The sequence below is a fragment of the Dendroctonus ponderosae genome, unplaced genomic scaffold (genome assembly GCF_020466585.1).
Source record: "Dendroctonus ponderosae isolate FM_Combo_2020 unplaced genomic scaffold, Dpon_F_20191213v2 Dpon_F_20191213_2, whole genome shotgun sequence".
NCBI classification, from domain to species: Eukaryota; Metazoa; Arthropoda; class Insecta; order Coleoptera; family Curculionidae; genus Dendroctonus; species Dendroctonus ponderosae.
Window position 1 is genome coordinate 15,943,459 of NW_026018165.1, and position 27,652 is coordinate 15,971,110.

General features: G+C 38.6%; 1 protein-coding gene across 3 annotated transcripts in view; it reads right to left on the bottom strand.

Moving 5' to 3' along the window:
* The window catches only part of LOC109542180 (putative polypeptide N-acetylgalactosaminyltransferase 9), a 62,723-nt gene that overhangs the window by 8,143 nt on the left and 26,928 nt on the right, over positions 1–27,652 (bottom strand). For 2 of the 3 annotated variants that reach the window (XM_019911285.2, XM_048663624.1), the window contains exons 5-10: positions 26,145–26,253; positions 7,378–7,649; positions 6,349–6,665; positions 1,763–2,015; positions 1,562–1,701; positions 588–698 (exon numbers count right to left, since the gene is read on the bottom strand). In XM_019911285.2, coding sequence (XP_019766844.2) covers positions 588–698; positions 1,562–1,701; positions 1,763–2,015; positions 6,349–6,665; positions 7,378–7,649; positions 26,145–26,253 — 1,202 coding nt within the window. Of the gene's footprint in view, positions 1–436; positions 542–587; positions 699–1,561; positions 1,702–1,762; positions 2,016–6,348; positions 6,666–7,377; positions 7,650–26,144; positions 26,254–27,652 lie in introns of all 3 variants that reach the window. The other variant, XM_019911286.2, reaches the window with a different exon arrangement.

Consider the following 27,652-nt stretch of genomic DNA (forward strand, 5'->3'; position numbering starts at 1 on the left):
GTGAGGAAATTCTGTCTTTTTTAAAGACAAAAATTTTTGAGGCGAAATACCCAAAAAGAAGTTTGTAAAAAAATAAAACATGGGATTTGCACAGGGATCCATAGTTCAGAACAAACCCACTGCTGTTTCATGGATCTTAGTGTGGTGTTAATGGAAGAACAACCTGCAGAACCACTGATGCGATCAATATCAGCATCAGAAGGCGGATGACAATGAAAACGGTGGATCGTATATATGTACAAATGCTGGATGATTGAAGAAGACCCAAACTGTTTGTAGCTCGATTAACGAGCTGAAAGGTAGACGCTGGATGCAGAGATCTTTTGGCTGGAAACAATGGAAAAGGGGACCGGTTTTCGGCCGGGAGCCAACTGAACGCGAAGAAGGAGAAAAAGAGGAAAGAGCCCCAGAACCAGAGCAACCACCTGGCGTTTACCTGGTTACCCCCCTGTTGGTGGCAGGGCCACACGCCCACCGGATTATTGAGGTTGTCGGGCGCACTCACCCCATCTAAGCACGAACCCGAATCGGGATTGGCGATCTGGAAAGACAGAGCAGAAAGTCAACAACAGCGAAAAAACAATTACCTGATTGCCGCCTTGTCTGTGGCATGGATAGAGGCCGAGTGGTTTGTGCATGTCGCTCTTGCGGGCCGGCGAGTCCAAACATGTCTTGCCTCCATAGCCTAGATTGCGGATCTAAAGGGAAACATTTGTTGTTAATCCAGGTAGAATATAATGGAAATTGACGGTGCGTTTGATGAATGGCATCGGGCCTGATGTGCTTTCGATTGCTGCACACACTGGCCCTATTTTCTTCTTTCTTTTTTATTTGGGAGGACCTGGCTGTGTTTACTATTGTATTTCACTTCGTCATCGTCCTCCCTTGTTCCCTTTGACTCGAAAAATATTCCAAAACTATTTTTTTTGCTGTAAAACCCGCTTGTTTAAGATTTGCTGGACATCAAAGATTAAAGCCCCCTTCAGCAGATCTAAACCATTTCGACACGCTAACGTAAATAGACTCTTTCCGCTCTTTTAAAACTAGAGTAGCTATCTTACAAGCAATAAAGCAATCGCTATCTGACACGTACAAAACTTGGAGAAAGACGTTCCGGTTCGCAGGACGTCTGAAAACTTGGAACACATCCAGTATACCTCGCACGAAATCTGATATTCTTTGGATTTTCGTTCGGTAAATTTCATCTGCTGATATATTCGTTTCGAATATGGCGAGTGCATCTGTCCGTTTCGCAAGGAAAATCAGTGCGAAACTGGATTTCCCGGTAGTCAACGCAGATATCTTTTTGCACCGTTTCAACTTAAAACACTCGATCCGACAGGGAAAAAGATAAAGAAGTTGGAATACTTGATTCGGGCAATTGATAGTTTCAGGCACCGGAAAACTTCTAATCTGTTTTACGTGTTGACTTTTACGGGAGTTTCCCAAAACAGCAGCTTGTCGAAAACTTTCCGGACAAATATTTTCGATTCGAATTCGGTGCGGACGTATTTTTTCGCGTTATAAAAAACGACTCCCGAATGAATGGGATAAATATTACCTCGCCATTGGCCACAGCGTCTCCCGGTATGAACAGTTCCGGGTATATGTTATCCAGATACCACTGAAAGTTTTTGCAGCCCAAGTTCTCTCGTAGCGACACTCTTCCACTAATGTCCCCAAAATCGCCTTTATCGTTACCTAAAATTGACGCAACAGCATGCATCTCGCATTAGCGCAAAATACCTCATTTGCAACTCACCGATTCTTTGGTAATAATATTTAGCATAATCGTCCAGCCACACTTCAGCCAATCGAACCGAGTTTCTTCGCAGTACGTTCACGCCTTTCCTCCACTTGTATGGCGATCGTTTCCTGAAGATGTGGCCCACATGAGAACAAGGCACAATCTCCAAAGTGCCACCGCACATCCATGTTTTGAACGAAAGTTCCAGATTTTCACCGCCCCAAATGTCGAAACCGTCATCGTACGTGCCAAGTTTTTCGAAAAATTCCTGAAACAAAGAGAGAACTTTCAAACATTTTTTTTACACATACAGAATGATTCAGAACTGGAGCGAAACTGATCGAAGCTTACTTATTGCAAAAAATAGATGCAAAGTTCGAAATGTGCTAATCTCAGGCACGCCCAGGATTGGGTTCGACACGATCAGCTCTCATCAGCTGTGTTTAGTTTGAAAATAATTACTGTTTTTTTCTTCCCTGGGTTTCAGTACGAATGTGAAATGAAAATGTTCATATAACGTTTCGGCGAGACAACAGCGCCATCATCAGATTTAAAATTCAAAACATACCCATAATTGGGAAACATTAGATTCTTTTTGGCCAACCAAGCCAAGGCTCCGAAACGTTATATGAACATTTTCATTTCACGTTCGTACTGAAAGTCGGGTAAGAAAAAATCTAAAAACAATTACACGCAGTCAGGAAAATACATCTGAAAATTATGCATTATTGTCGATATTTTCAGGGTAAAGCCACCTAATGAGACCGAATAGACCCGAAACCAGTCCTGGTGGTGCTTGAGAATAACTTTTTTTCACACTTGATTCATTTATTTCTGGATTCCTTGCAAAATTGCAACGAAACACCGAACAATTTCCATTCAATCGCCCTTGCAACATATTTTGATATGTAATCCCTTCGGAATTGTTTTTTCCGCATTTCAACAGCTAAAAGCGCCGTAAGCCCTAGTTGCGAATTAACTTTCGGACATCAATGCAGCCAACTTTGGCTTTAAACAAAGTAGCCTATTTTGTAGCGCATAAATTTGAAACTTTCCCCATTTCGAAAAGTTTTTTGTTCGAATGGCTCTTGTCATGAATTGTACGTGCTACGTGTTTAGTGTCGTTCTCGGTTCTTTAATAAACGAGATTTTATGTTATGAGGGTTGGCGTGACTTTAATGGACAATTGCCGCATAAACCCAAAGTTCTGCAAAATGCAAACAGCTCGAACAGCCTCAGATGACAACCATTGAACCTTTTCGGTAATCGAGTTTATTGATTAATTATCACGTCCTCACGCAAAGAATTCGAAAAACTGAGGATTTTTCCTCGCGGAAACACGCTTTTCTTGGACGTTGATCTCCACAAATTTCGCATTTTGAATGAAACTTAACGCCCCATTTTTCAACTTACAACCAGACCTTTAGCAAACGTATCACAAAAGAATCCGTTTGCACAACCCTAATAAAACACTGTACAAGTTTCGTCCCCATCAAACCTCATTTGCAAACCGGCAAATTCTGAATAAATCATAAAAATATTGTCAATTGGCATTCGTCTAATGCGATTAAAATAATCGGTAAACGCCATCTTCAAGACAGTTAACCATCCGAGAAGGAGAAAAAACTGTGGAAAACAGATAATGTGATTTAAATACCCCTGCTGTATCCACAAGCAAATTGTTTTTATCAATTAATTGGGCGGAGCGAGCGGTGGCCTTTCCACGAAAGAAGCACCTTTTGTTGTCCCATTAGGCGTATTAAAAATTACTCTGATTCGGGAAAACCGCATTTATTCGACCACTTTGAAAATTAGTCACGATACAGTAAAAACCGAGACAGCTCATTGTTTATGCAAAAAAGAAGAAACAAAATGAAAACACGCCAAACCGCGCCTCTTCCATTATGGGCAAGAATTTCTAGAGATTGTGTTTTGTACGCTCCCTGCATTCCTGTCGAGTGGAGATATGCATTATCTAATGAAACTGGGATATCTTAATAAAGCTAATAGCTGTAGCTTCCTCTGAGCCTGAGGTCACAGTTAGATGCGGGTTGGTTCCCGGGTATTTGTATTCAGCAACGTGTTTACGCTAATTTGGCAGTATACGTGAATGGGAAAACAGTGCACTGAAGATTTCATTATCCGGATTATTAAAGTGGGAACGAATGTTAGTCCTTTAAAACCCAACACTTTTACATAATTTACTTAACTACTTATTGTATTAAAAACTTTTTCTCCGGGCGTCCGAAACTCGATCGACAAGGGCAGCAATAAATTGGCCGTAAAATCGCAAAAAAATTGAAAATGGATCCTTCTAGATAAACAGCAAAGTGCACGGTATAGTCAGTTTAGTTTATATTTTTCTTAAACTGTTTCTTCCTCCTCTCAACACATTGCATATATTAACGATCCTCGAACTAATCTGGAGAAACAAACCGACACATATTCATATCCATAAATTCGAATCATATGCATTATCAGTCCTGTCGCAGTAAACTATTGTGCAGGAACAAATTTTGATAAATGAAAGGCAGGGCTAAATTGCACGTAGAAACCCGTGCTGGGTTTAGCCGCATGGGGAGCCTGCTATGTTTGATGCAGTAGTTTTATCTTGCATATGAAACAGTCTACACACACAATGCAAAATTATCCACCGCAGGAAAAACTTTGTACAGTCGACTCAGTAATTTGATATTTAAACGGTTATGTAAATACGACGCGCATAAGTGAATGTTCCAAATGTGAATGCTCCCTCTGGCTAAATGAGAATAAAGTGCGAACTGTTTATTCTCCTACCGACTTACCAGGGTTAGGAGTTTTACTATTATTATACATGCGGATTTACATAATCCGCCCATATGTATTCATAGTCTACATGTTTCAAAATTTTAGAGAAATGTACACACATATTTTCCTGCTGGCATGTTTCGAAGTAATGGATTTAGGTGTTCCAATTGTGGGTTTTGCTGCTTATTCTTTGTTAGTCGTTTGAGCAACAAAGTTTATCAATTATTTTCCAACCTGCTCTAAGTGGCACCCGAGCAGACAACCAGTCCATTTCTCCCTGTTATCGTCGTTTTTTCTTCAAGTTTTTTTATACAATGTGAATTTTATCAGGTTTATTTTTTAATTGTTCCGAACGCTTGAACTAGAAAGCTTGAAAAAATCGCAATTTCCAAGTCGTGGGCCTGAAAGTTCGAGAAAATTAAATTTCGCGTTTATTCTGCGCGGTTGAAAATAAGAGTAATCCGAGAAAGGCTGCGCTCTTTAACGGCTGCTCAAACTTAAGAAAAAACTTTCCTTATTGAGTCTCACTTTTTTCGCAATCGCTATATCGAAATGCTTGAATACAAAAGTTGGCAAATTTTTCAGACAAAAATTAAAAGTTAATCCAACGATTGCAATATTCTGTGCAAAAAAATCATTTTTGGAAAAGTTTTGCTCCAAAACCGTCTCCAGTTAACGCTGGATAATGTCCAAACATTTGCTAGATAATAGCAAATTGAGAGCGAAAATATTTAGAACCAAATTACATCACAATGTGGGTGAAAAGCGAAATAATACTTACAAACACGGAAAGAACGAGGGCCGAAATCACTTTTACAAGAAAATGCTGTAATTTTATTTTTATCGTTTTTTTCGAAAACACACTGCACAATTGAAAAAATGCACCTAAAACCGGAGAGAAACGCGTACAGACTCTTATGCTAAGAAAATTTAACGAAAAACGCATTTGCAAATCGCCAAAACTCTAAAGTAGATAGAACATCGTTGGTCATTATGATCGTCTCAATACACTTGAGATCCCATCGACGTCCTGATTATTAGACAACCGATCTTCAGTCGGACTTTTTAACGAAATAATCCATTCAGCAGATGGCAACCAAGGCAGGTAATTGTACAGACAAAGTTGAAAATACCGTAGAAATTATTGTCACAGACAAATATTAACCAGTTCGGGAACAAATGGTCTTGCTGCTGATGTTTTTCACTTTTAGGTTTCGGAGGAATGAAAAATTAAGCTAACTAAAACAGTGTTAAAATGTAAAAGTGAAAAACATCAACAGTAAAAAAATATATCCGATAGTATCATTTCCCATCTGGTTTGATCATATATGAATCCCTAGAAAGTTGGGCGCAAAAATGCGAAAAATTAATGGCCCCATCAATAGGTCAATAGAGTGTCCGGAATTCCTTCTTAAATCGTTTAATTGTAAAGCCACAGATTCATTAAATGTTCTGTATTAATGATGGATTTTTCGCGGAAATTGTTCCCGGTTTTCAGCCAGTAGCTACACATGAAAAGTTAATTTATTTAGGCGAAACGATAAAAGGCCAATCGGGAATCTGTCGCTAACAAACGAGCATCATACCGGGAATAGCTACGTTTTAAAAGCGGCACATAACTCATGTTTTTAATAAAGTTGATCCATAAATTTAAAATCGTCGCCTGGGAGAAAAACAAATGGGCTCACCTGCCCTGGCAGTTGTATTACAGCATCTGTGTGCCGAAACTTTAAAAACCCCCAACTCCCATGCTCTATTGCGACATTAGATCGTGGCAAGTATGGTTTTATTGGTCTAAACCAAGGCGGGCTCACCCTATTTATGCTGAAAAGACCGCCGGCCATTGTGGGGCTCCACACCGGTTCCGCAGTGTTCGAGTGCCGTTTCTTCTCATGCTGGGGCACAGCGTGCCAGTTGAACTGCAGGTTCCAATCGAACCCGCCCACATTCACCCCGGCACTATCATGGTAGATGTAGGCCAGGCTGGTGTCGTCGATCACATCAATCACCGGACAAACCACGGTGGTTGAGTTGCGGGCGATTCGATCTAGAAGCGGTTCCAACCAGCCAGTGGTACACTCGCAATGCGAGTCCAGGTAGGTGAGAACCTCGCCTGAWGCATGCTCGTAACCTGCAACAAGCATTACAGTAACAGCGCAAACAGCTACACGAATTTTCCAAATCGAAACCGATCCAAACGGTCTCGTAAGCATSGAAAACTGTTCCGAAGTGAGCTGAATAAGTGGGATAAAACRCGTTGGAATACAGGCATTAATTTATTTGTTTTGCAATCTCTGKTCTGGAATAGTTTGATTTAGTATTTTTCGAAAAATCGCCGTTTGTCTGACAGTAACTGCTTTCTAAAAAGGCCCCAAAGAAATGATACCCATTATGAATCACCCAGTGTTTACACCTGTACAATTTTTTTTGTTCTGTTCCCCTAAACGCGAGCGCGGTATATTTCAATTTCCGCTAATACAAATGCTGATTTATTTTTATTATTCACCGTAACACATAGAGAAAGGCGGAAAGCCGCTGTAATTTTCCCGGATTAAAAAATGCCTTCGTGTGTGTGTGTGTGTGTGCAGCAGATACATGTAAAATCATTATTACTGTGATATAAGCCAGCGACGGTCACGCACGAGTAAATAATGAAACTTCATAAATTCTAAACGGCGTGTCATACACACAGAAATTATGTACGGAGTGTGTTTCACGGTTTGAATACATATTATTGGTAATATCTGTGAATTTAAATGAACGCCGTGCGCCTCGCCTTGTCTCTAGGACACTTCTGAACAAAATTAAAATAAAAAAATTGAAGGCATAAAAATATCGATTACCTAGTAGTCTAGCTCTGATCAGCCCGATCCTTTTGGGAGCTCGAATAATCTTCACTTTCGGCTCATTCGACCAATAGTCTTCCAGCTGCTTCTTCAGATGGTCCATGTCGGAAAAATCGTCCACCAAAACGACTTCGTGCAGCAGTTCGGGGGGCGATCGATCGATCACTGAATGCACTGTTCTTAACAGAACTGACCAGGCTTCGTTGTGGAAACAAATTACGACCGATGATTTAGGCAAGTTTTTCTGATAGCGGCCTGGTTCCTTGCACCTGAAAAAACGAACCCAATTTGAAAATAGCAAAAAAGTACCACTGAAACAGGCTGCGATGCAAACTGCAATTTTATGTGAAAATGTGCAGATTTTCTTTTTTTTTCAGTCACTTTTTTTACTAAAAGTAGAAAGTTTGAAACGTATACATTCGCCTTTGTAGAGCCTTTTTGGCACGTTATTTTACGCACACTTTCTATATTGTTTCAAATTGTTGTTTCCAAAATTGCATATTCCGAACAAGAAACAACCGTTGATTGATCAGCGCATTAATTGCGATTAGATAAAAAATAACACACAAAAGAATAGAAAAATATGGATTCTCGAAGACAGACAAGCGAAAGAGCATTAAGTTGCAAAAATAAAATATTGAAAAGTTGTCGCAGTAAAATGTGAAAAAATCATTCAATTGATCAAGTTTAATTTTTTATTGATTGATTTGTTTGCTGTTTTTACATATTTTCAACGACCTCTTATTGAACTGTAAGTTTAATCAAATGAAACGCTTTTTAAGGAATAGTTGAGCCTTCTGGTTGGCTAAAATCAGTGTTTGCAAACGATTCGAGCGTTCTCAATAAACACCAAGGATCACTTCAACGAATTTTAATTTATAGATAAACTAATCTAATTTATATCTAAAGATAAGAAAGCGCTAAAATTAATGTTTTTCACAGCACAATTTCCGCTATTTTTAGAATTTGCAATTAAGGAAACCGTAGAAGTTTGCAGCCTTTTTACTCGAAAACGATGCGTCGACTAAAAATTGCAAATCCATTTTCTCTTGTTGTTATTTTGTTGTTATTTTAGGAAAAACCCAGTGGGGTCAAAATCAATTTTTTTAGCGTAAATTCATAGGAATTTAAAAAGGCGTCGCCTACTCAAACACTGTGCTTTTTAAAAGGGCGTCAAACAGTAGGAACGCAAATTCTCCACTGTGCTACGCAATGAAAAAATGATTAAAATTTTATCAATTAACCAAGAATTTTAGAAAACTGTTAACTAAAGCTAACTACACAGTAGTTTCACCTTCAATAGCAAATTACTAATAAATTCTAGAAAAAATGCCATTAAACAAACCACGTTGTAAAACTCATTTCCAATTAACCACAAGGACCGAACACTTTTGAACGCCATTGTCGTTATTATTTGCATTTGCATCGTTACTCCGTTATTAATTAAGTCAAGCATCCCTCACGGTTTTTTTTTGTTCGATTTCTACCAGACCAGAGGGAATGCAAAGTACCAGACCCTCAACGGGGCCGAATAAAACATGATGATTGATACATTCATCCCATTTTACTCAAAATATTGAAATCGCACAGCTCGTTTGGGTTTGTTTCGAGAAATAACTCAGGAAATTGATTAGGTATGTTCGCAGTGGATGAGCAGGAAATATGGCCAACAAATTGCCAGTGAAATAAGGCCCAGATTCGGCAAATCCTGCTATAAAGTATATTAATCTTAATCGCCCAGCGAATTATCGATAATTACTTGTTTCAGCAGAACTGCTAGTCGTTAATTGGTGCAATTCGAAGTGCGGATTAACGCAGCAGAAGTTCGGAATCATCATCATTAAAGGAAAAACAGGGAATTTGCATTTAAATTAAATTGCAGTCAATCATTTGGACATCGAAGGACAAACAGTGCCTTCGCCTAAATACAGTTGAATAATTCCAATTCTTTACAAATCCATAGTTATTTTCCTGTAGTTTCCTCCAATTCCCGCCACATTGGAATTTTTCTTCAGGTCAGCCTTTTTATCTTAAATAATACTACTTTCCTCGCTTTCGAGCTGAGAATGCATAAAACAATGCAATTCCGTGGCATCATTCCAAATACTCCAAAACCCTAAGGATGCATTGCATATTCCATGTTTGCATTATGCTTTTTACTGTTTTGGAAAGCCCTATACCCTGAAGAAATTACGCTTGATCTTTTTAAAGTGTTGTCGTACATTTGGTTGATACAAGAGGATGGCAGAAAATGCCATTTTTTGTTAGTTTTCGGTAGAATTTCGCTTTTTTCATTCGGATGAGCAAGCTTCTTAACTCAACCAGTCGAGTTAAAAATTTAACAGGTAAAATGCAACTACAACTTAAATGAGTGAGAGTGTCAATGTCGCAAAAGCGAATTAATATAAAACTGTGATACCATTTTATGCGATTTTTCGCGTACAAAAGTGTGCATATTTGACGAAAATTATATATTAAAAATTGCACGGTTTAACTTTCTTCACAGTCAAATCCAGTTCCCTTTTAGTATCCAGCACCGAGTTTCAAAGAAAAAAACTCCAAACAAAACATACTTTTCTCCAAGAAAACATTCAAAATAAATCCTCATTTCAATCTCATTACACGCCGCTAATCAGTCTGACATGATCTTTGATAATTTTCGCACAACTTCTCGTTTCAATTAAAAGTTTAAGCAGCAAACTCACACCGACGACGCGAATCATAATAAAATAAGAAAGCAAAACAAGAAAATATCTAAGCAGCGAAATTAATGCGATTTTATAGGAAGGCAAAGCCGTGGCAAATCCCCTTTGAGCCCGCCGTTTGGAAACTTTGCGCAAATTCTATATTTTAGCATTTATATCGAATTGGGGAATCTTTTTTGCACCCCCAGCGTACACTTTTGTTGATTCGGGCCATTAAAAGCCGAAAAAATTAAAGTTCGCTTTTGTTTCCCTCGAAAACTTTACGAAAACTTTTGGGGAGTATGGCCAGAATGGTGGGCGGATTGAGCGCTGTTCAATAATTTCCTAGACTGTAAATAACTGAATAGTTTTGGACTGCAACTGCACTGATTCTGCATGTATCAATCATCAAACTGTGCTTGTAGAATGTTTCCCGAAATCTGTTTAATTTAACTTTGGAAGTTAGGAATGAGGCCATGTTTACTAAACCACAAAATCGCGTTCTGCTTTGAGTTGATTATATTGCAAAGGCATTTAGAACGGTATGATGTCTGGTATTTTTCCAGAACAAACACGCAACAGGAAAAATGAGGCTTCAGTTTCACGAAATAAAGCCCCAGAAGCTTCCAATCCCATAAAGCACCACCCACCGACATACTCAGGTTTCCAGTTTAATTGAATTAAGTCACAAGTGAATAAAAGGTTGATGTAGCAAAAATGCGCGCAAGCGATAATCCAATTAAAAAAGTACATCAGGATTAAAGGAGGAAAGCGAAGGCTTGCCTTGCAGTGAAAACAACCGAAATGTTCATCGAATTAATCGTTTTAGCAAGCGAAAATTCATTGGCAAACACATTCTAATTACGCGGAATTGATCAGGATTTGGTGTAGCCTAAGGACAAAAATGTACCCAACAAGTCCTTTAAACAGGGCGTTTCAAGAGGCGACAGAAGTCTAAACGACTTCCTACCTTACAGATAGTTCAATTTCGGCTTGAACCAGCCTGTATGAAAAATCATTGCAAATTTTTGCAGTGACAAATTTACTAATCCTAACTATAAAAATCTGGGAGCTCAGCTGGTGTTAAGATAAGATAAAACCGTTCGCAATCAGACCAGATAGTACGAACTCATTACATCCAAGGTGCTACTTGTTTTAAAATTAATTTAGTAAAACTCAAGTGAAGTAAATCATCATCGCGCCAAACAATTACTCAAAATGTGCGAACTAATTAATTAGCCAACATCAGAACATTCTGAAACAAAACCCGGACATCAAAAGTTTTTGAACGTTTGAAGGAAACTTGCTAAAATTTGTCTTGTTTCCGGTAAAAGTACGAATATACTTGGGACAGCTGTAAATTACGGCGGCGCTCTTCCCCCCGGTTGGGGCCCGTCAGTCCAATTAAAAAGCCAAATAAACCTTGTCGTTGTTGCGCAAAGAACTTGCACAACCCCACATAAATCGCTTCGGAGTGTTTGGAATTTTTCGATAACTGAAAGCTTTGAAAACTTGATCGATTCATCAACAAATTTAATAGATTTAGCGTTGAAAGATGTTGTTGCAGCCCGGAGGCAATTTCCTTTGATGTCGGTGCCTTTTAATTAGAGCTTAGGCACTAAGATTTTTTTAATGGCCGAGTTTTCTTGACGGCATGGTAATCGTCAAGACCGGTCTATCCGACCGAATTTTTTCCTCAAGTTTAATTAAATGTGATCTTTGAACGGGAATTTTCAGGTTCGAAAAACCTCAAAGAATTTTCTCCTTCTTAATTAAGTTGCTCAAAATCGAAAACAGCCGGTTTGCGGTTATTAAAAACGCATATGGAACCAAACAGGGAGTAGAATCCCGCAATCCTTAATGCATAAGTAGCAGCAAATTCACGCCGGAAAAGCAACTCTTTCTTAGCCATTTTTGTGTTCCATTTCGTTCGCTAATGTTGTTATAATGAAGGAGGGCTACAAAACAACTGCCACTCTACCTGCCTCCATAAATTATGGAGTGGGTCGCAGCCCTTAATGTTGCGCCCCTTTTTGCGCAAAGTTGACTGCCGTGCAGCTGGAGGATAGAGATTTATTTCCATGGTAAATGGACGAAAACCTGTTGGACGTGCTGCTGTTTTTGCTCCACTTAAACTGGTTAAGTGCACAAGTTAAGACTGGGGTTGGTAGATCGGTGCATGGTCCATTTTTCATCGGCTCACTCCAGTAGTTCCTGCCCGAATGGCTTTTAGTTGGCCTGAAAACTGCTAAAATTACGCCCAAAAAAACCCTGTTAAAACGTATTTGCAATTAAGGCCAAGGCGAGTTTAGCAAATCCATATCGCTGTTAGCGCGCATAAATAAATTGAAATCTATCATTTATTAAAGCGTTGACATGGAAAATTCGCTCTATAGATCCTGCAATGCGGCCATAAAAAGCCGAAGAAACTGCTTCAACAAATTGAATGATAGTGTTTTACATGCACGAAGATGACGTAAAATTTATTTCAGCCCCCGAGTTGTATTTTGTCACGAACTATCGTAAAGCAGGAAAATTTAAAAACTTCACCAGGAATATTCGCTCAGGCTCACTTTTACGGCCCATGAATAACGGAACTTCACTATGCCAGTTTCGTTTTACGAGAAATTAGTAAACTGCCTTAGGTTCGGCTTACCGGATGCTAATAAACGAAATTTTGAGGCACTAAACCCACGGGAATTATTAAGGAATAGCGCCGACCCGCAAAGGGACGTTAAAGGAAATGGGGACGCCACTGATTTCCTGTTTTTTGCTTACAACACACTGTGAATCGTCCAGAAACGGTTGAATTTACCAAAAAAAAATTGCATCTGATGGTAACTTTTAACAACTTTTCCAGCAGTAACCTACTGGGTGATACAAAATTGGCCCTACTAGTTTTGAGTTATTGATGGCTGCAAAGTACGGAAAACTGAAACTTTGGCTTAATAACGGGAATTGGGTCTGTGTAAAATCAGAAACCAATTTTTTTTATTGTCGACGTTTTGCCGTTTATTTAGGCCCCCAGATGCGTCCCCAGAACAAAAACAAAGGCTTTGTTTGTACATCGATCCAATTTCCGTTATTAAATCAAACTCCATCATTGAGGAGGAATGTGTAAAAAGAGTATCGATTGAAAAAAACTGTTGTCGATTGGTTTGAGGTTCAACTGGACAGTACGAAATATATTTTGATTTAATAAAGCGAATTCGATCAGTGCGAAAACAAAAGCCGCCGGTTTTTCTAAATTGTCGACGTTTCGCCCAAAATAAACGGTAAAACGTGGGCAATTGAAAAAACCCGGGTTTGTTTTGCCACTCATTCAATTCCCCATATTTAATCGAAATATAAACTTAATTCTCTAACTTTCCAATAATTGGTTTCTCTACACCCCAAAGAAACCTTTCCTTTAAGCACACCTGATAATGTACGGGTTGTCTCTTATGTAATTGTACAATTGGAAATGTTTGTGTGAGTGTATTTTTAATATAATTTCCTAATAATTTACCACCTGCCGTCACTTTCAGTTTCATCACGTCTATTTAACACGAAATCCGGCCCAACACCGTAACTAATTTATACCAGAGCCGGGAAAGGCAGCGCTGCTGAGTTCTTTCATTAGACCTGTAGGCTGAGAAATTTGAAACATTTATTAAGGAGTTAAGACGTTTATTGAGTTTGTCACACAATTTAATTTTAAATCACGCCCGAGGTGAAGATCTCCATTCTAACTCGATAAGATTTCGTGTGCAATTTACCCGACGCTATCACGTCGTCCTCGCCTTTTACTACCGGTTTGTTCTTTCAATTGGCCATTCGGAACTAGGAAGATTAATGTAGTGTGAACGTCATCAACTAATCTGCGTTGATAATTGCAATGATTAATAATATATTTACAAGAGCACAAGTGACGTGAAAAAACGTGAAAAATCCCCCCATAAAACGCGATGTTTGTAAAACAGTGGGCCGCATCTGTTCACAATACATGTAAAATTGTTTGTTGTTTACGTCCATTAGCGGCCACCCGATGGCGGTTAAAAACTTTGGAAAAAACGAAAACTCGCTTCAGATGGGGGCTCAAATAGCCACCATTTGTCAACTTGCCAATCACTGGAACACATTCCCAGTCAGTCATTACATTGTTCCTATTTCAGCATTCTGGTACGCGGCGGACATTTGGCTTAGCGCCGATCCTTCATCCGCTACTTTACAATCCATTTCATTATGAAACTGACGAGGCAGCTTTAAAAACTGATCCATATACGTGTTGGGCTTGTGCGTTTTTGTCCTCCCATAATATATCTTTTTCGTTTTTCCTTAACAAAACACCCTAATGAAAAGTGTGTATCGTGTTCCCCTTGCGGAATTAATTACTTTTTGTACTTCATTCTATTCGGCCTCATCTCATAAAGAAGCCCCACCAGAGGCATGTGGGTGATACATCAATGTATTGATTCGATACTATGTGGTCGAAAAAATTACCACATTCCCTTTAATAGATTATTCAGGAGGGTGAAATAAAAAAAACCATTAAGGATCCCAGCGAGTTTCAACCCATGTTATTTTAACAACACACTGTATTGCAAATTGACGCGAAAAATCTCTTTATAAAAGAAAAAGAAAGAGAAATTTATTTTCTTTAATCGAGTATGTTTTTAAATCCACACTGAAAGTCGGCGTTTATGTGGAAACAGATGAAATCAGAATAACAACCAGTTAAAGTTACGAATGAAGCAGGAAATATTCTTGGTGATTTCGACACAGGAACTAAAAGTCGCTACATTTTTTCACTGCAAATTTCACTTGCAATTTTGCAAATTTTCTCATCAAACTTGGCCTCCCGCAGGTTGATTGAGGGCAAAATAATCGCCTTTATTCACTTTTTAAATGTTTCAAACACCGGAAGCAACACTACCTACAGCCTTAGTTAGAGAAATCATTCAATTTCATAGGTGTTAAAAAACGTAAAGTTAAAGAAAGTGCCTTCGATTTTACTTAATTGAGACAATGTGTTCATTTCTAAATTTGTTCAATCTAAAGTAGACACCAAAGAATTTATCAGATTTGCATTCACTTTTTTTTCGAGAAACTCAAAAGACGTGAAAAAATTCTTCCTTTTTTGAAACAATAACAGACAACATTTTTTGAGACGAAACACTCAACAAAAAGCTTTGAAGCAATAGGGTGTTTTCACTTTTTTTTTAATGTTCATATATAGAAAGTAGTTATGGCAAACTGGTTTTTATGAACAAATGATTTTTGCAAAAAAGTCTCGATAATAATTTTAAAGCGAATTTAAATTCAAATCAGATATTTTCCGCCAAAAACGTATCCAAAATCCGTATCGTCGGCTGCCTATCCCGATTGTGACGTAGCAGGTCATATCAGCAAAGTGTCTCGTGTTTATTTTGCTGTTTTGGCAGCTTTGTTTTATTATTTAAGTTATTGTGATTGTCTTTATTTTATTGATTATTATTATTATCTTGCATAATGGAAAATAGTGACATGTATGGATCACAAAATACGTGTTGTTTTTTGCCAGGATACAAGAATACCTCAATAAGTGCTCCAAACAAACTCTTTCTAACCGTTCCCTATGCATGTAAAGTTTTTCGGTTCAAAGCAGCTAGACGTGATGTTCCTAAATTAAAATCAATGATTTTTTGTTGCGAGGATCATTTTAATGATAGTACGAACAAAAAGTTAATGATGAGGCAGATAGAATATGCCTTCGATCGTACTTTGTGTTCTGGGCAAATTCTACCTTGTATAGGGCACAAAGAACCTTCGCGTTTTAATTCCACAAATCCGTTATCACCATATTGTTCTCGTTATGCCCAAAATACAAATTTAAGAGTTCATTTTACTTTTAAAGCAGCCATGTGTATAGGTTAGGTTAAGTTGAATAAGTGAAATTCTACATATTATTTACCTAATTTAAGCCAATACAGACATATTAGAATATTAAGGAAAGAGTAACTAATAATGAATTTACCGATTTTTACTTACGCTGCTGCTTTGACACCCTTAAATTCGGCTGGATTAAAGCGTTCGTCGTTTTTTAAAAATCCGGTAACCATAAAGATATGCACACATGGTAAATTGGTTGTTGACGCTTTAAGAAATCCTTCTGAAGTGATTTTTTAGTTTAACACAAAGTACAAGTTATTTAAATCCACAAAATAATTAATTAAACAAAACCACACAACTAAACACTATGCCCAGAACGTAAACAATCCACCATTTATATGACCAGAGACGTCACAACCAATAGAATTGCGTTTAAGAGATTCATGAATAATTTGAATTTAAGGTGAATTTGTTAATTAAATATTTAACAAAATAGCAATTTGATTTTTCTTATATGAATATATTACCATAGATTAATGTTCAGTTTGTAGGAATTTTGATATAATGATAACCCTATTGATGGAAGTGTAGATCTCTTTCGCCCCATTTGCCTTATTTTTCTGCATCACTCTTAGCTGGAATCAATCAATTCTGCATCCCAATTAACCACGTCTCAAGACATTGAAGCTTAAACGTGAGTTAAATAGCTCTTACTGTGTACAAATTTAGTCTTGAAAGCTATTTATGTAACAGAGGTCATACGATTACGGCATACAACCGGCAAACGGCAAAAAAACTTATCGATGGTCCCGCACAAATAAATGAATAGGGATAATGTAATAATGGCTCTGAAAACAAAAATAGCTTTTTCGTTATTACATCAATCAGTCATCGAAAATGTTATTAATTAATCGCGTTGCTTTTTTCCTGGCGATAAATAAAAGTGGGCCCTAAAGTGCAGCTGAAAAAGTGGCAAAATGATGGATGAAGTCAAGGCGTAGTGCGAACGGAAGATACATCATCACATCAATTGTTTGCTTGGCAATTCGGTCAAAAACCGCTTAAAAACTCCCTTACAACAGAAAATTCCTTTTTTTATTAAAAAGTCGTCGATTGCTAGGAGCGCTCCCCAACACAAATCCGACCTGAAAACTCACTCTAAGTGAGTCAAGACAAGTCGCGTCTGGTTTGAACTAATGAATACACTTTTGCATCCCGAGCCCTTTGGTATAAAGTTGCTGATATAAAGTGAATTCGTCTATTTTGTAAAAAGCGAAACTTAGACGAAAGTTATGCAAGTTTGGAACGCCGCATTGTCTCAGGGGAGGTGAAATTCTATTTACCGAGAGTGTCGGTGCGAGTTGCTGTTTCGCAAAATAAAAACGCCACATGGCTGATGGCCTCAAAACAAGTGCTGACATGCAAATCAAATTTACCACGTTTACATTGTACTTTATTTAAACTTTGACTCGACTGAAAACCGACAACTTTATTATGGAAAGGCTGTTGTAGGTTCACAGATTTAAATTTATTGGCGCTAGGCCTGAGTAACTCAGTGAAGTGTTTTTTTGCTTYACTTTCTGCTCAAAAACGCTCTCTTTTTGTAGAGTTTCACTTAAAAAWACTGACGATMTGGAGGTCTTTTACGGAGGACAACTTTATTATGGAAAGGCTGTTGTAGGTTCACAGATTTAAATTTATTGGCGCTAGGCCTGAGTAACTCAGTGAAGTGTTTTTTGCTTTACTTTCTGCTTAAAAACGCTCTATTTTTGTAGAGTTTCACTTAAAAATACTGACGATCTGGAGGTCTTTTACGGAGGACAACTTTATTATGGAAAGGCTGTTGTAGGTTCACAGATTTAAATTTATTGGCGCTAGGCCTGAGTAACTCAGTGAAGTGTTTCTTTGCTTCACTTTCTGCTCAAAAACGCTCTCTTTTTGTAGAGTTTCACATAAAAATACTGACGATTTGAAGGTCTTTTACGGAGGACAACTTTATTATGGAAAGGCTGTTGTAGGTTCACAGATTTAAATTTATTGGCGCTAGGCCTGAGTAACTCAGTGAAGTGTTTTTTTGCTTTACTTTCTGCTCAAAAACGCTCTCTTTTTGACGAGTTTCACTTAAAAATACTAACGACCTGCAGGTATTTTACGTGAAAAATTTCAAGATTAATTTATCGCTGATAAAATTTTGCAAAGACTTTTTTCAGCGTCAAATTCGGGACAAAATCGAAAATAAATTCTTCCCGTTTTTCTTCCGAAAATCATTAAGGTTTTCTCGAAAACCGATCACAATAATAAAAGTTTTTAATTTAAAACCCAAAAAACGATTATTTTCTGTTGATTTCAAAACTAATTTTGCTAGAAAATTCGCATCATTCATCGGTTTGCAGGGAACTTTAGAAACCCCGTTTTAGCTACGAATTTGGCACAAAAACCAAATAATTTTATTCAGTTTTTGCCGAAAGTAATTAGGATCATCTTGAAAAAAAACGACCAGAGAGCAAAAGTTTACAAAAAAATTATCATCGCTCTGAAGATTTTTAAAGTTCGTTTAAATTTTCAGCTCACTCCAGTTTTAACAAAATTTATATTAAGCAATTCTTTCGACGCAAAAATCGCATTATTTTTTAGTTTGACTTAAATTACTGACAATCTTCAGGCATTTTCTGTGAAAAATTATAAGATAAATTTTATTGGAACACTCGCTTACTCGGACTCGGACATTCATCAACCGATGAGTCATACCTCGTTAACTCAGAGAGCGGCAGCAACTCAATAGCGCAACTCAACACAGTGTCACCCAGGCCTAATTAGCGCATTTTGATCGTCTGATGCACGTGGTTAACACTCTGATGCAAAGAAATAGGGAGTTTTCGATCTGAAAATAATTATCGGCTTTCCTCACTCGACTTGACGTTCCCCGATGTACTTAGGTGGAAAGTTTAGCCCTAGCTGATGGCTGTTTGTAATGTTAGCGGACGTTGGCCGGTGGCCGTTGGCCTCAATTATCGTTCTCTTAACTCCATTAAGGACTTTCAGAAGCGCAGCAGATTAAATTTGCGCCGTTTCCAATACTGAACCCAATTAAACGCGTGTAGCATCGAGGAAATATGACTCGTGGGCTCCGCAAATGCCTCTGGATGTGCACGTTTCATCTTGCCACTCATTTATCTACCTGCATTTCCGGGAAGCGAGAAATGCTTAGAAACTGCACATCTTCGAGACCAATTAATGATTTTCGAGAAAGTTGCTTTAAGAGCAGCGGCGGCGGGTGGCAGTCACCAGAGTCGAGGTGCACCGACTAAATGTACCCCAGCAGACTGAAATCGCCGTTGAGAACGAAAAACTTCTGGATTATTGAAACTGCGCTGTAAAAAGCAATGTGTGCAATGCCCCGAGCTTATAGTAGCTGATATATCAGCTGAGCGCTAAATCCAAAACTGGCGGTTGCTCTAATCTAATTCATAAACTCTAAGGAGACAATAGGCAATCTGAAACGAGCGCCGCGGGATTGAAATACACCAACCGATCCTGATCCTAAAAGCGAGCTCTGGAGGTTATTTGTTTTGTGTATACATTTCCTGCATCGCCTGGAACTTCCGCCTTCATATAAACGCAGTTAAACCGTACGAAGGATAAGACGATCTATTTTGCATACTGGATTAGGGTTACGGTTCACGTTACATTCGCTTAATTCCATATTTACTGGAAATTTCTCTGATCGCACCGGTTTGATGTATGGTTTGCGGTTTGGCTTTTCCACCATCCAGGATCGTCCCGCGCTTTCATTTGCGAAATTTTCTCCTTTTTATGCTCAACGCTGCAGTGAGCTTCGAACATTCAGGATGACGCTTTCCTCATCGTCTACAACTCAACAGTATTTGATTCTTTTGGTGTTTGCAATATTTGACAAAATACTCGGTAGGAGGAAACTTGTGCCAAATTGGAGAACAAGTTGAATCCAGAGGTAAACAGCGTTTTTTTGGGCTCGGGCCCTCTACTTCACAAGCCACATGTTGTGTTCTGTAGGGGAACTTTTAAGGCAAAAGTAATACCTATACAGAGTGTCCCGTAAGCGCATGACCAAAAAGGTATTGCGAGGTTCTTTGGATCAAAAGAGGACGATTGGACCTAACTTTTACTAAGAAAAAATCTCTGCTCCTTTGCTATTGATGGTCAAAGTTTGAAAAATATATATTTTTTGAACAATCGCAGAACAGTACGATGGATTCTAATGAAACTCGCTGTAAATTTGTTCTTATCTAAGATTCGAGTTCATCCTCTTGGGGCAAGTGAGGACGTCTTGAGTCTTGGTACAAAAACTCCCAGAATTTTTTATTCGGTAGCTGTAATCAACTGATTTGTTTTGAGCGGCTGCACTGATGCTCTTGGGACATTTTCATTCACATTCATAGTTTTTGCGCAAAAAATATTACTGCTTTTGCCAACTGACAATAATTTTAGTCGGGACCTTTTAATAAACAAGAATATTTAGATAGCAGAACATAAAGGGGACAAGTAAGATCGTATACGTAAAACCTTTTTTGTGACTGTTTAGATCTGAGCAAATCAACTTTTAGCAAAAACCACTACTCCCATCCCTTAATAGCATTTTCCGAACAATCCTAAAGCTAATCCGCCTATTTTCTATATCTGAACTAACAATTCTATTACGATCGCATCAAAGCCTTACTATTGGCAAACACATCGAAGAATATCTTTCGCACCATTAAATATGCACGATCCAAACGTAACGTGACAGATACGGATGCTCAGAAACCTACATTTTCCCCAATTTTCCTTTTGCTGCTCAACCCGAATGGAATAAACCAAGTTTGGTGGAAAACTTTTAACAGAATCTATTTACGTCCGGATCCAAACAAGGTTGTCGCGGTGATTGCTTTTTATCTTTTGCCTTATGCAACTGTTTCAAGGGCGTTTATTTTTTTCTTTTTCGGAAACCTGCAGCTTCCAACACACGATTGGATTAACAAAAGTTTATAGAAACGGGCTCCGATTCATTATCGTTTATTGCCTTATTTATATTGGCCAAACATAAATCATCAGGACTTTACAGGGAAGATGTTGCCTGTTGAGATAAATAATGAAAAGTCGCATTAAAACACAATGTAATTAAGTATTAACTGTATCAAAGTCAACGACAACGTTTTGCCGTAATTTGAACAAAACGAAGCAAACACTTTTATTATCCCCAGCATGTTATTAAAGTGATAACGAAAGCTTAAACAGATTAGTCGTTCGGAGAATATATTTAGATTGGAGGCGCTGCAGTATTTTGATGCAACTTTGATTTTTTCATGCAAAAATGCTTTTACTTCCATGCCTATGGAGCGGTTGAAGAATCGCTTTTGTTTATTTTATTAATCAACGGAAGAGAGTTGGAAAGGTAAGAAAAAAACATTGAAAACCGCACTTAACACTAATTTTCTAACACCCTTTAAATTTAGTTCAAATGCTCCACTATTTTAGCAGCCGATACATCAATTTGCAGGTAGAGCGAGTTAAATATTTGTTTTCCGGATGCGCTGGCTTGCCGGCGAATTTCATCTGCAGGATGGATTCAATGTGCATTTGGCTGGCGATTCATGATTTCGATACAAGTTGCTAATTCTGATCTAATGAGTACACACGAGAATCGATAAAACTAATCAAATTTCCCCATGAAGTGTTGGATGGCGAAATACAGGGTGTCTGGAAAATGGCATATTATTTTATCGCCCAGTATAACCATGATTTATGAGCAGATGTGTGTTTGTTTAAAAACGGTCTCTTGATAGAAGTGTCTACAGGCATTCACTTGATAATTTTTGATGAGAAAATGGTAACTGATTCTAATTTCTCGCCCCGGGAAACCCGCCGATACAACAAACAACTACGTATTTTTTCGATTTGTTCATCTGAACTTTGACGCCTTGCATTACGAAAATCGCCCACTTTTAACTCAGAAAATTGGGATTTGTTTTGCACCCCAGGAAACTGCGACAGGATTTTATGCAGACACCCTGTATTACCGAACGAAATGGCAGAAATCTCCCTGATTCTTCCGCCAAATTTGACCGTTTTGTGCCTTAGAGTAAATAAAAGGGAAGTTCTGAAAGGCAAACGCCGCATCTGATCCGACCCATGCATACCTAATAGATCGGAAAAGATCCATCCGATATGCGCATATTATTCGGGATATAAAAATGAATGAGAACAGGAAAGCGAGTGTAGGCAATACTTTTACAAGGAAACGCAAACCGATGAAGGCATAATTGAAAGGCGGTTCATTTTGCAATAAAATGCTCACTTGCACAATGCCATTCCAATGGACTTTTTCAGTTCCCGACGCCAGCGAAATTCTCCACCCAACAAAATCCGTTTATCATTCGCAGATCCGGCGTGCCATTAAAAGAGGCAAATCTCAGCCAAATAACTTAACGCTTCATGGTTCGGAACTTTTCCATTTCCATCATCAAAGTTCCCGCAAAGTTTGAATGATTCCATCAAACTAATAAGAAAATATTTTTCACTGGAGACGCGTTTAGAGGACCCCCAGGTATCGCAGCCCCGTTGAGTGCGCCAATGCGTGTGACAGCTTGACGGATCTTTAAAGCCGACGATAGCGCCGGAAAATCCCTCAGCTATGCTAATTAGATGGAGCTATGCGAATTCCACTTACAGGGGAAAGTTGGGAAATATCGGTTCGCCAGCTATGCGAAATTCACCCGCAAAATTACGCAATCATTCACCAGATTTCCTAATCAATTATTTTCCCCAGAAGCATTTTGGCGGCTTAAGCAGGGCGCTATAAAACATTGGCAGTTGCTGAGTTTACACGAACCATTTAGGATGTCTATTAAATTCATTGATATTGCTGCACAAAACCAGATGGGCGTCCAGAGCTGGCGCCTTTAGACTTAAAAAACACTTTAAAAGTGGGCTTCAGAAAGGCAAATTTCGTCATTGACTTCTGTTTTGTACGGCAAACAGATTGAGGAGATTTTGGCAAAAAATAATTCGCCCCTGGTAAGGCTGCCATCGCTTCGCATAAAAGCGCCGAAAACAGTCTGTACTAATGAAACTAAGCCTTGACTGAAATATTAATTTTATCAGATTCACGGAGACGAAATGAATTATGTGGGGGATTTACAGTCTGGCGGCAAAAAAACGAGAAACTAATCCTGTTTCCCGCTAAATTAGAGGCAGTTTTCACAGTTGCGGGCGAAATGTCGTCCACCGAATGCGCGCAAATGAAATGAGTTGAAAATTGACGATACTTGGAGTCTTTCGATTTCTTCGGCCGCAAATAAATGTTCGCACCGCACGTGCGAAACACCTACTCAAAGGACTCAGGAAGGAGAAGGAAGAAACTCAAATCGCTCAAAATGACCCAAACGATATAAGATTTTACGCATAGAGCGCATTAAAAAACATTCTTTCACATCCAAAGAACCCACAAGTTTGCACTCGTTGAGCCGTCTCGATTTTAAGCGACAATTCTTGCCTTTTGCAGACTTAAACATTCGGTATAATTGGAAGCCAAAAATATTACTAAGTAAGTTTTGACTGAAATGTTAATTTTCCCCGAGCCACGGAGACGAAACGATAAACTATCTACGGGACTTGCAGTTTGGCGGAAAAATATTTGAAACTAAGCCTGTTTCTCGCCAAATTACAAGCACTTTTCAGGGTTAAAGGCGAAATAGTTTAGCCCCAATTTGCCACATAGTTTTGAATATTAGCAAACCATATGGGCAACAGCAGGAATGGCGGCTAATTGGAAAAACTGGAACATTTTGTGTTGGAAAACATGGGTTTGCGGCTACAATTGCACGTGAAAAAGTGACGGAAAAGCCCCAAGACGTGACCGTTGATCGGTCAGCAAGTTCGAGGATTGTAATACCATTGAAATGGAACAAGTTGAACTAATTAACTGGATTTTGAGTTTCCTCCTACTATTAACGCGATCTGCACCGGGCAATTTGTGTTCCATGCTCGCCTGCATTGCCCACTGCACTAATATATTAACTAAACTTGTAATCAGAATAATGCATTGTGCTGCTGGTTAAAATGGAAATCGATATGGAAATTCCACCAGTTCGATCGATTCCACGGTCGTCTCCACTTGCTCCATATGATTGGGATATTGCGTGATGGATTAAGGCAACCCAACTCGCCTAAAGAATTCCAATTAAAGCGGATTTTATTAGGGAAATTTGTCTATATAGAATACCGTTCTCAAACTGGAATATTTTGCCGGTATATTATGAAAATGTGAGGAAAGTTAAGTTTACGGGTGCCTGCATTCCAAGATCAACACCACAAGCTGTGTTTGCGTGAAACATTTACATCAAGTCGTAGCAACGATTATTAGGTGTTTGATCAAAATTCAGCCATGAAATAACGTGCATACATTCGGCTATGCAAATAGACGCTTAAAAGCGCCGTTAAACAGATAGGCAAGCCGATGATAACTCATTTACAGGGTGGAACACATCAGGGTTGATTAAAATAATTTGAAAGTAAAGTTTTTTACCTCAATTTAAGTACCTACAGGCTTTCTCGTAAAAGTGGTAAATGCAAAATGTGTTTATAATTTCTTAAGTTTTATAAATGTGAAATAAAAAAAAGTCCTAAACGCCTTTTTTAATGGAGCATTTTATGCATTTTTAGGCAGATCGATAGGATTAATTGTCTTGATTTCAGGATAAAACAGAGTATCCGGTATGCACATGAGCAATGCGACATTTCTTGGCTCCAAAAATTGTTCTTGGAAATATGGAAGAAAACTCGAGTTCATAAGCTTTGGGCAAGTAAGGGATTCGTGAGTGATTTGGTACAAAAACTTCCAGAACTTTTTCTTTATTAGCTGGAATCAACGGGATTTGTTTGAGTTGGTGCATTAATCCTCTTTTGACATTTTGGTCCTCTCTGTAAAATCTTGTAGTATTCATAGTTTTTGCACAAAAAATTATTTCTGTTCTCTTGCCAACTCACAATTTTCGACATTCATTCAAACTTAAATTAAGTTTTTTTGTAAAATACACATGCACTTTGCTGTGCATGTGTACCGCACGTATATACGCGTATGTTTTGCTAAAAACTCGCTTTTCCTTTGCGTGAAATTTCCGATGACCGCAAGTGATGAACGCGTGAAATACGACAAACAAACAAAATCAAATCATGGAGAAAATACCAAAATTTATTGCTGCCATAGATTAGAAAACTATAAATGAAACCAGTAAAATGAGTGATTCGCTATCTGACCTCCACTCAGCTCTATACATTTTCTATAACCAATTTCTCAGATTTTCGCCGCCCTTGTAAGGCAAACTGCAGGTTTTCGGTTCTAACGTTTTACTAGCAGGCACGGCAACCATCTTCAGAACGTTAGACCCAATTCCTACAGACAACGCCCAAGGAAACCTACAGTTTTCAACCTCCTGTAGTTAATAAATCAGAAACCCCCCAAAAAAACTCCAAAGTGGAACGCTTAGGCCATAATAAGTGTGGCCTATTATTCGCGGTTGAGCAAACGATTACCGTTTTTTTAACCGACTCCATTCCGGTCGGCTAATTCGCGATCAAAATGGCATAGAATAACTGAAGCCCTCCACTAAATAAATCCCGAATTGCCGACTAATTCGGGACCTAATCCCGTCAGTCCCGTTAACCCCTTTCTATTCCACTTAACCTGCGATCCCCAAAAAATGCCGGCCACGCGTTCGCTCCAGGATTAATTGGCCGGAAGGGTCCGGATAAAAAGACGTTCAAATACTTCTCGTACCTCCGCAATGGCACTCTCTTCGGCTATATTAAATTCTTAGGTAATTTATGAGCGAGTTAAAGCGAAAATGAGACCTGTGAGGATCACACCGTTAAGCTGGTGTTTGAAAACGAGCCGAACTACAATGGGGGCACAAAGAAGAATGGTTGTTCAATTGGGAAAGAACCTCGAACTACTTCGATAGTCCTCAGCTCAATTTAGAAAAAATGATCGCGTCTCACATACAAAGACCTTCATAATTGTATTGCGGATTACGTTACTAATGCACATGGTCGCAGTTGACATTTTGTTAAAGAGCACAGGATGACCTTTCCAATGAAGCGGCAGGCAATAAAATATTTTAAAAATTAATTAAAATGCGCCTTGCCTCGTGCAGTGTCCTGATTGGGCTCATCAGCTTGGATTCATTTATTATACAAAGCCCAGTACAAACTCACCATTCATCCCGAGCATCAGGCAGGCTTCGATGGACACTGATCATATCGCTGGCATATTGGTTGAAAGCGTTCTTCAGCCAGCCATCGTCCACCATCTTCTTCACCTCTCCTGCAAGCAAGAGAACACATTTTTTTATTTGCTTTGCCACATTTTACCCTTTTAGGGCTGCTTTGTAACATGATCGATTTTGCTCATTATATGGAGAATGCCAGAAACAGTTGGCGTGAACTAGAAACGATTTCCAAGCCCCATCCATAAGTTCATCCTCACGAAAAGCGGTGACCGTTAAAGCTGAAGATCCATTTTTTAAAGGAATCCCCCTGGAATAGCCACCAAGTTAACCTCGTTTGGGGCGGTAACAAACGATCTTGGCGCCTCGTTTACTCGTATAAGATTTCTGATGGGAACGCATAGGCGGGGTGAGATAAATTCGAATTAATCGGGGCCAAAATGTCAACAAATTCAGCTGTCCAACGTTAATGAAACAACGATATTTGACCAAACAGTGCCCGAGCAATGAATCAGCGTGCACCGAGTAATTAATATCCCGCAAATTGCGAATTTCCTGGCCTTAATTAACGCATCCTAACGGTTCCAAACGCCCCCATGGGAAGACTGTAAGAATACAACTAAGGCAATAAACCCAACGGCGTCCTTATCAAAAATATCTCTTGATGCCTCCCTGATGAGAAAATAACAACCTCCCAATTTTCTCGCCTTCTCCGGTGGTCCGCCTTTTCCATAGTTTTCCCAGAGTTTCAGGGGTAATTTTCGAAAACAGCTTCGCTTTCCATCCGAAACATGAAAGAATAAGTGACCTTTGAAATTGGGAGTGCAGAAATGCGAGTTTAATTACGCCATCTGATGCGCGATTATTACAATGAAGGGGCATTTGGTAAAGTTTAGGCAGCTAAAATAAAGTAATCGAAAATTTAACTGGATTATTTATTATTATGGATTTAGGGAACAAGTTGAGCTAGAAAGTTCCAGGTTTGATTGCGAGGTAGAGCGTTAAATTGCCCGCATTTCTATAACAAACACTAGTTTAGAAATGTTTCTAGTTTTCACGCAAAAATTGAAAATTCAATATGAATGTGATTGTTTAGAAACGATTTGATTTTATTGAGAGCGGTAAATTGCGTATATTTTTAGGCCAAAGATAGTTTCACAAATAGTTCTAGTTATTGCATGCGAATAAAATGCATGTTCGAACAAAATGCGAAAAGTCAGAATTAATGCGAGTTTTTAGAATCGCTCTTGTTCGTTGGCTCGTAGTTAAAAAACCGTTGATCTACAAAGTTCTAGTTTTCATTGAGTGTTAGAGCGTTAAATTGCAAAGTTGTTTTATATCAAACGTCATTTTAGAAATGTGTCGAGTCACGCAAAATGCGAAAATTTAAGATTAATGCACGCGCATGCAACAAAAGTTGTTCTGAATACTCATTCAAAAGAACTTATATTCGTTGGCTCGTATTTAGAGAACCGCTTGAGCTACAGAGCTCTAGTT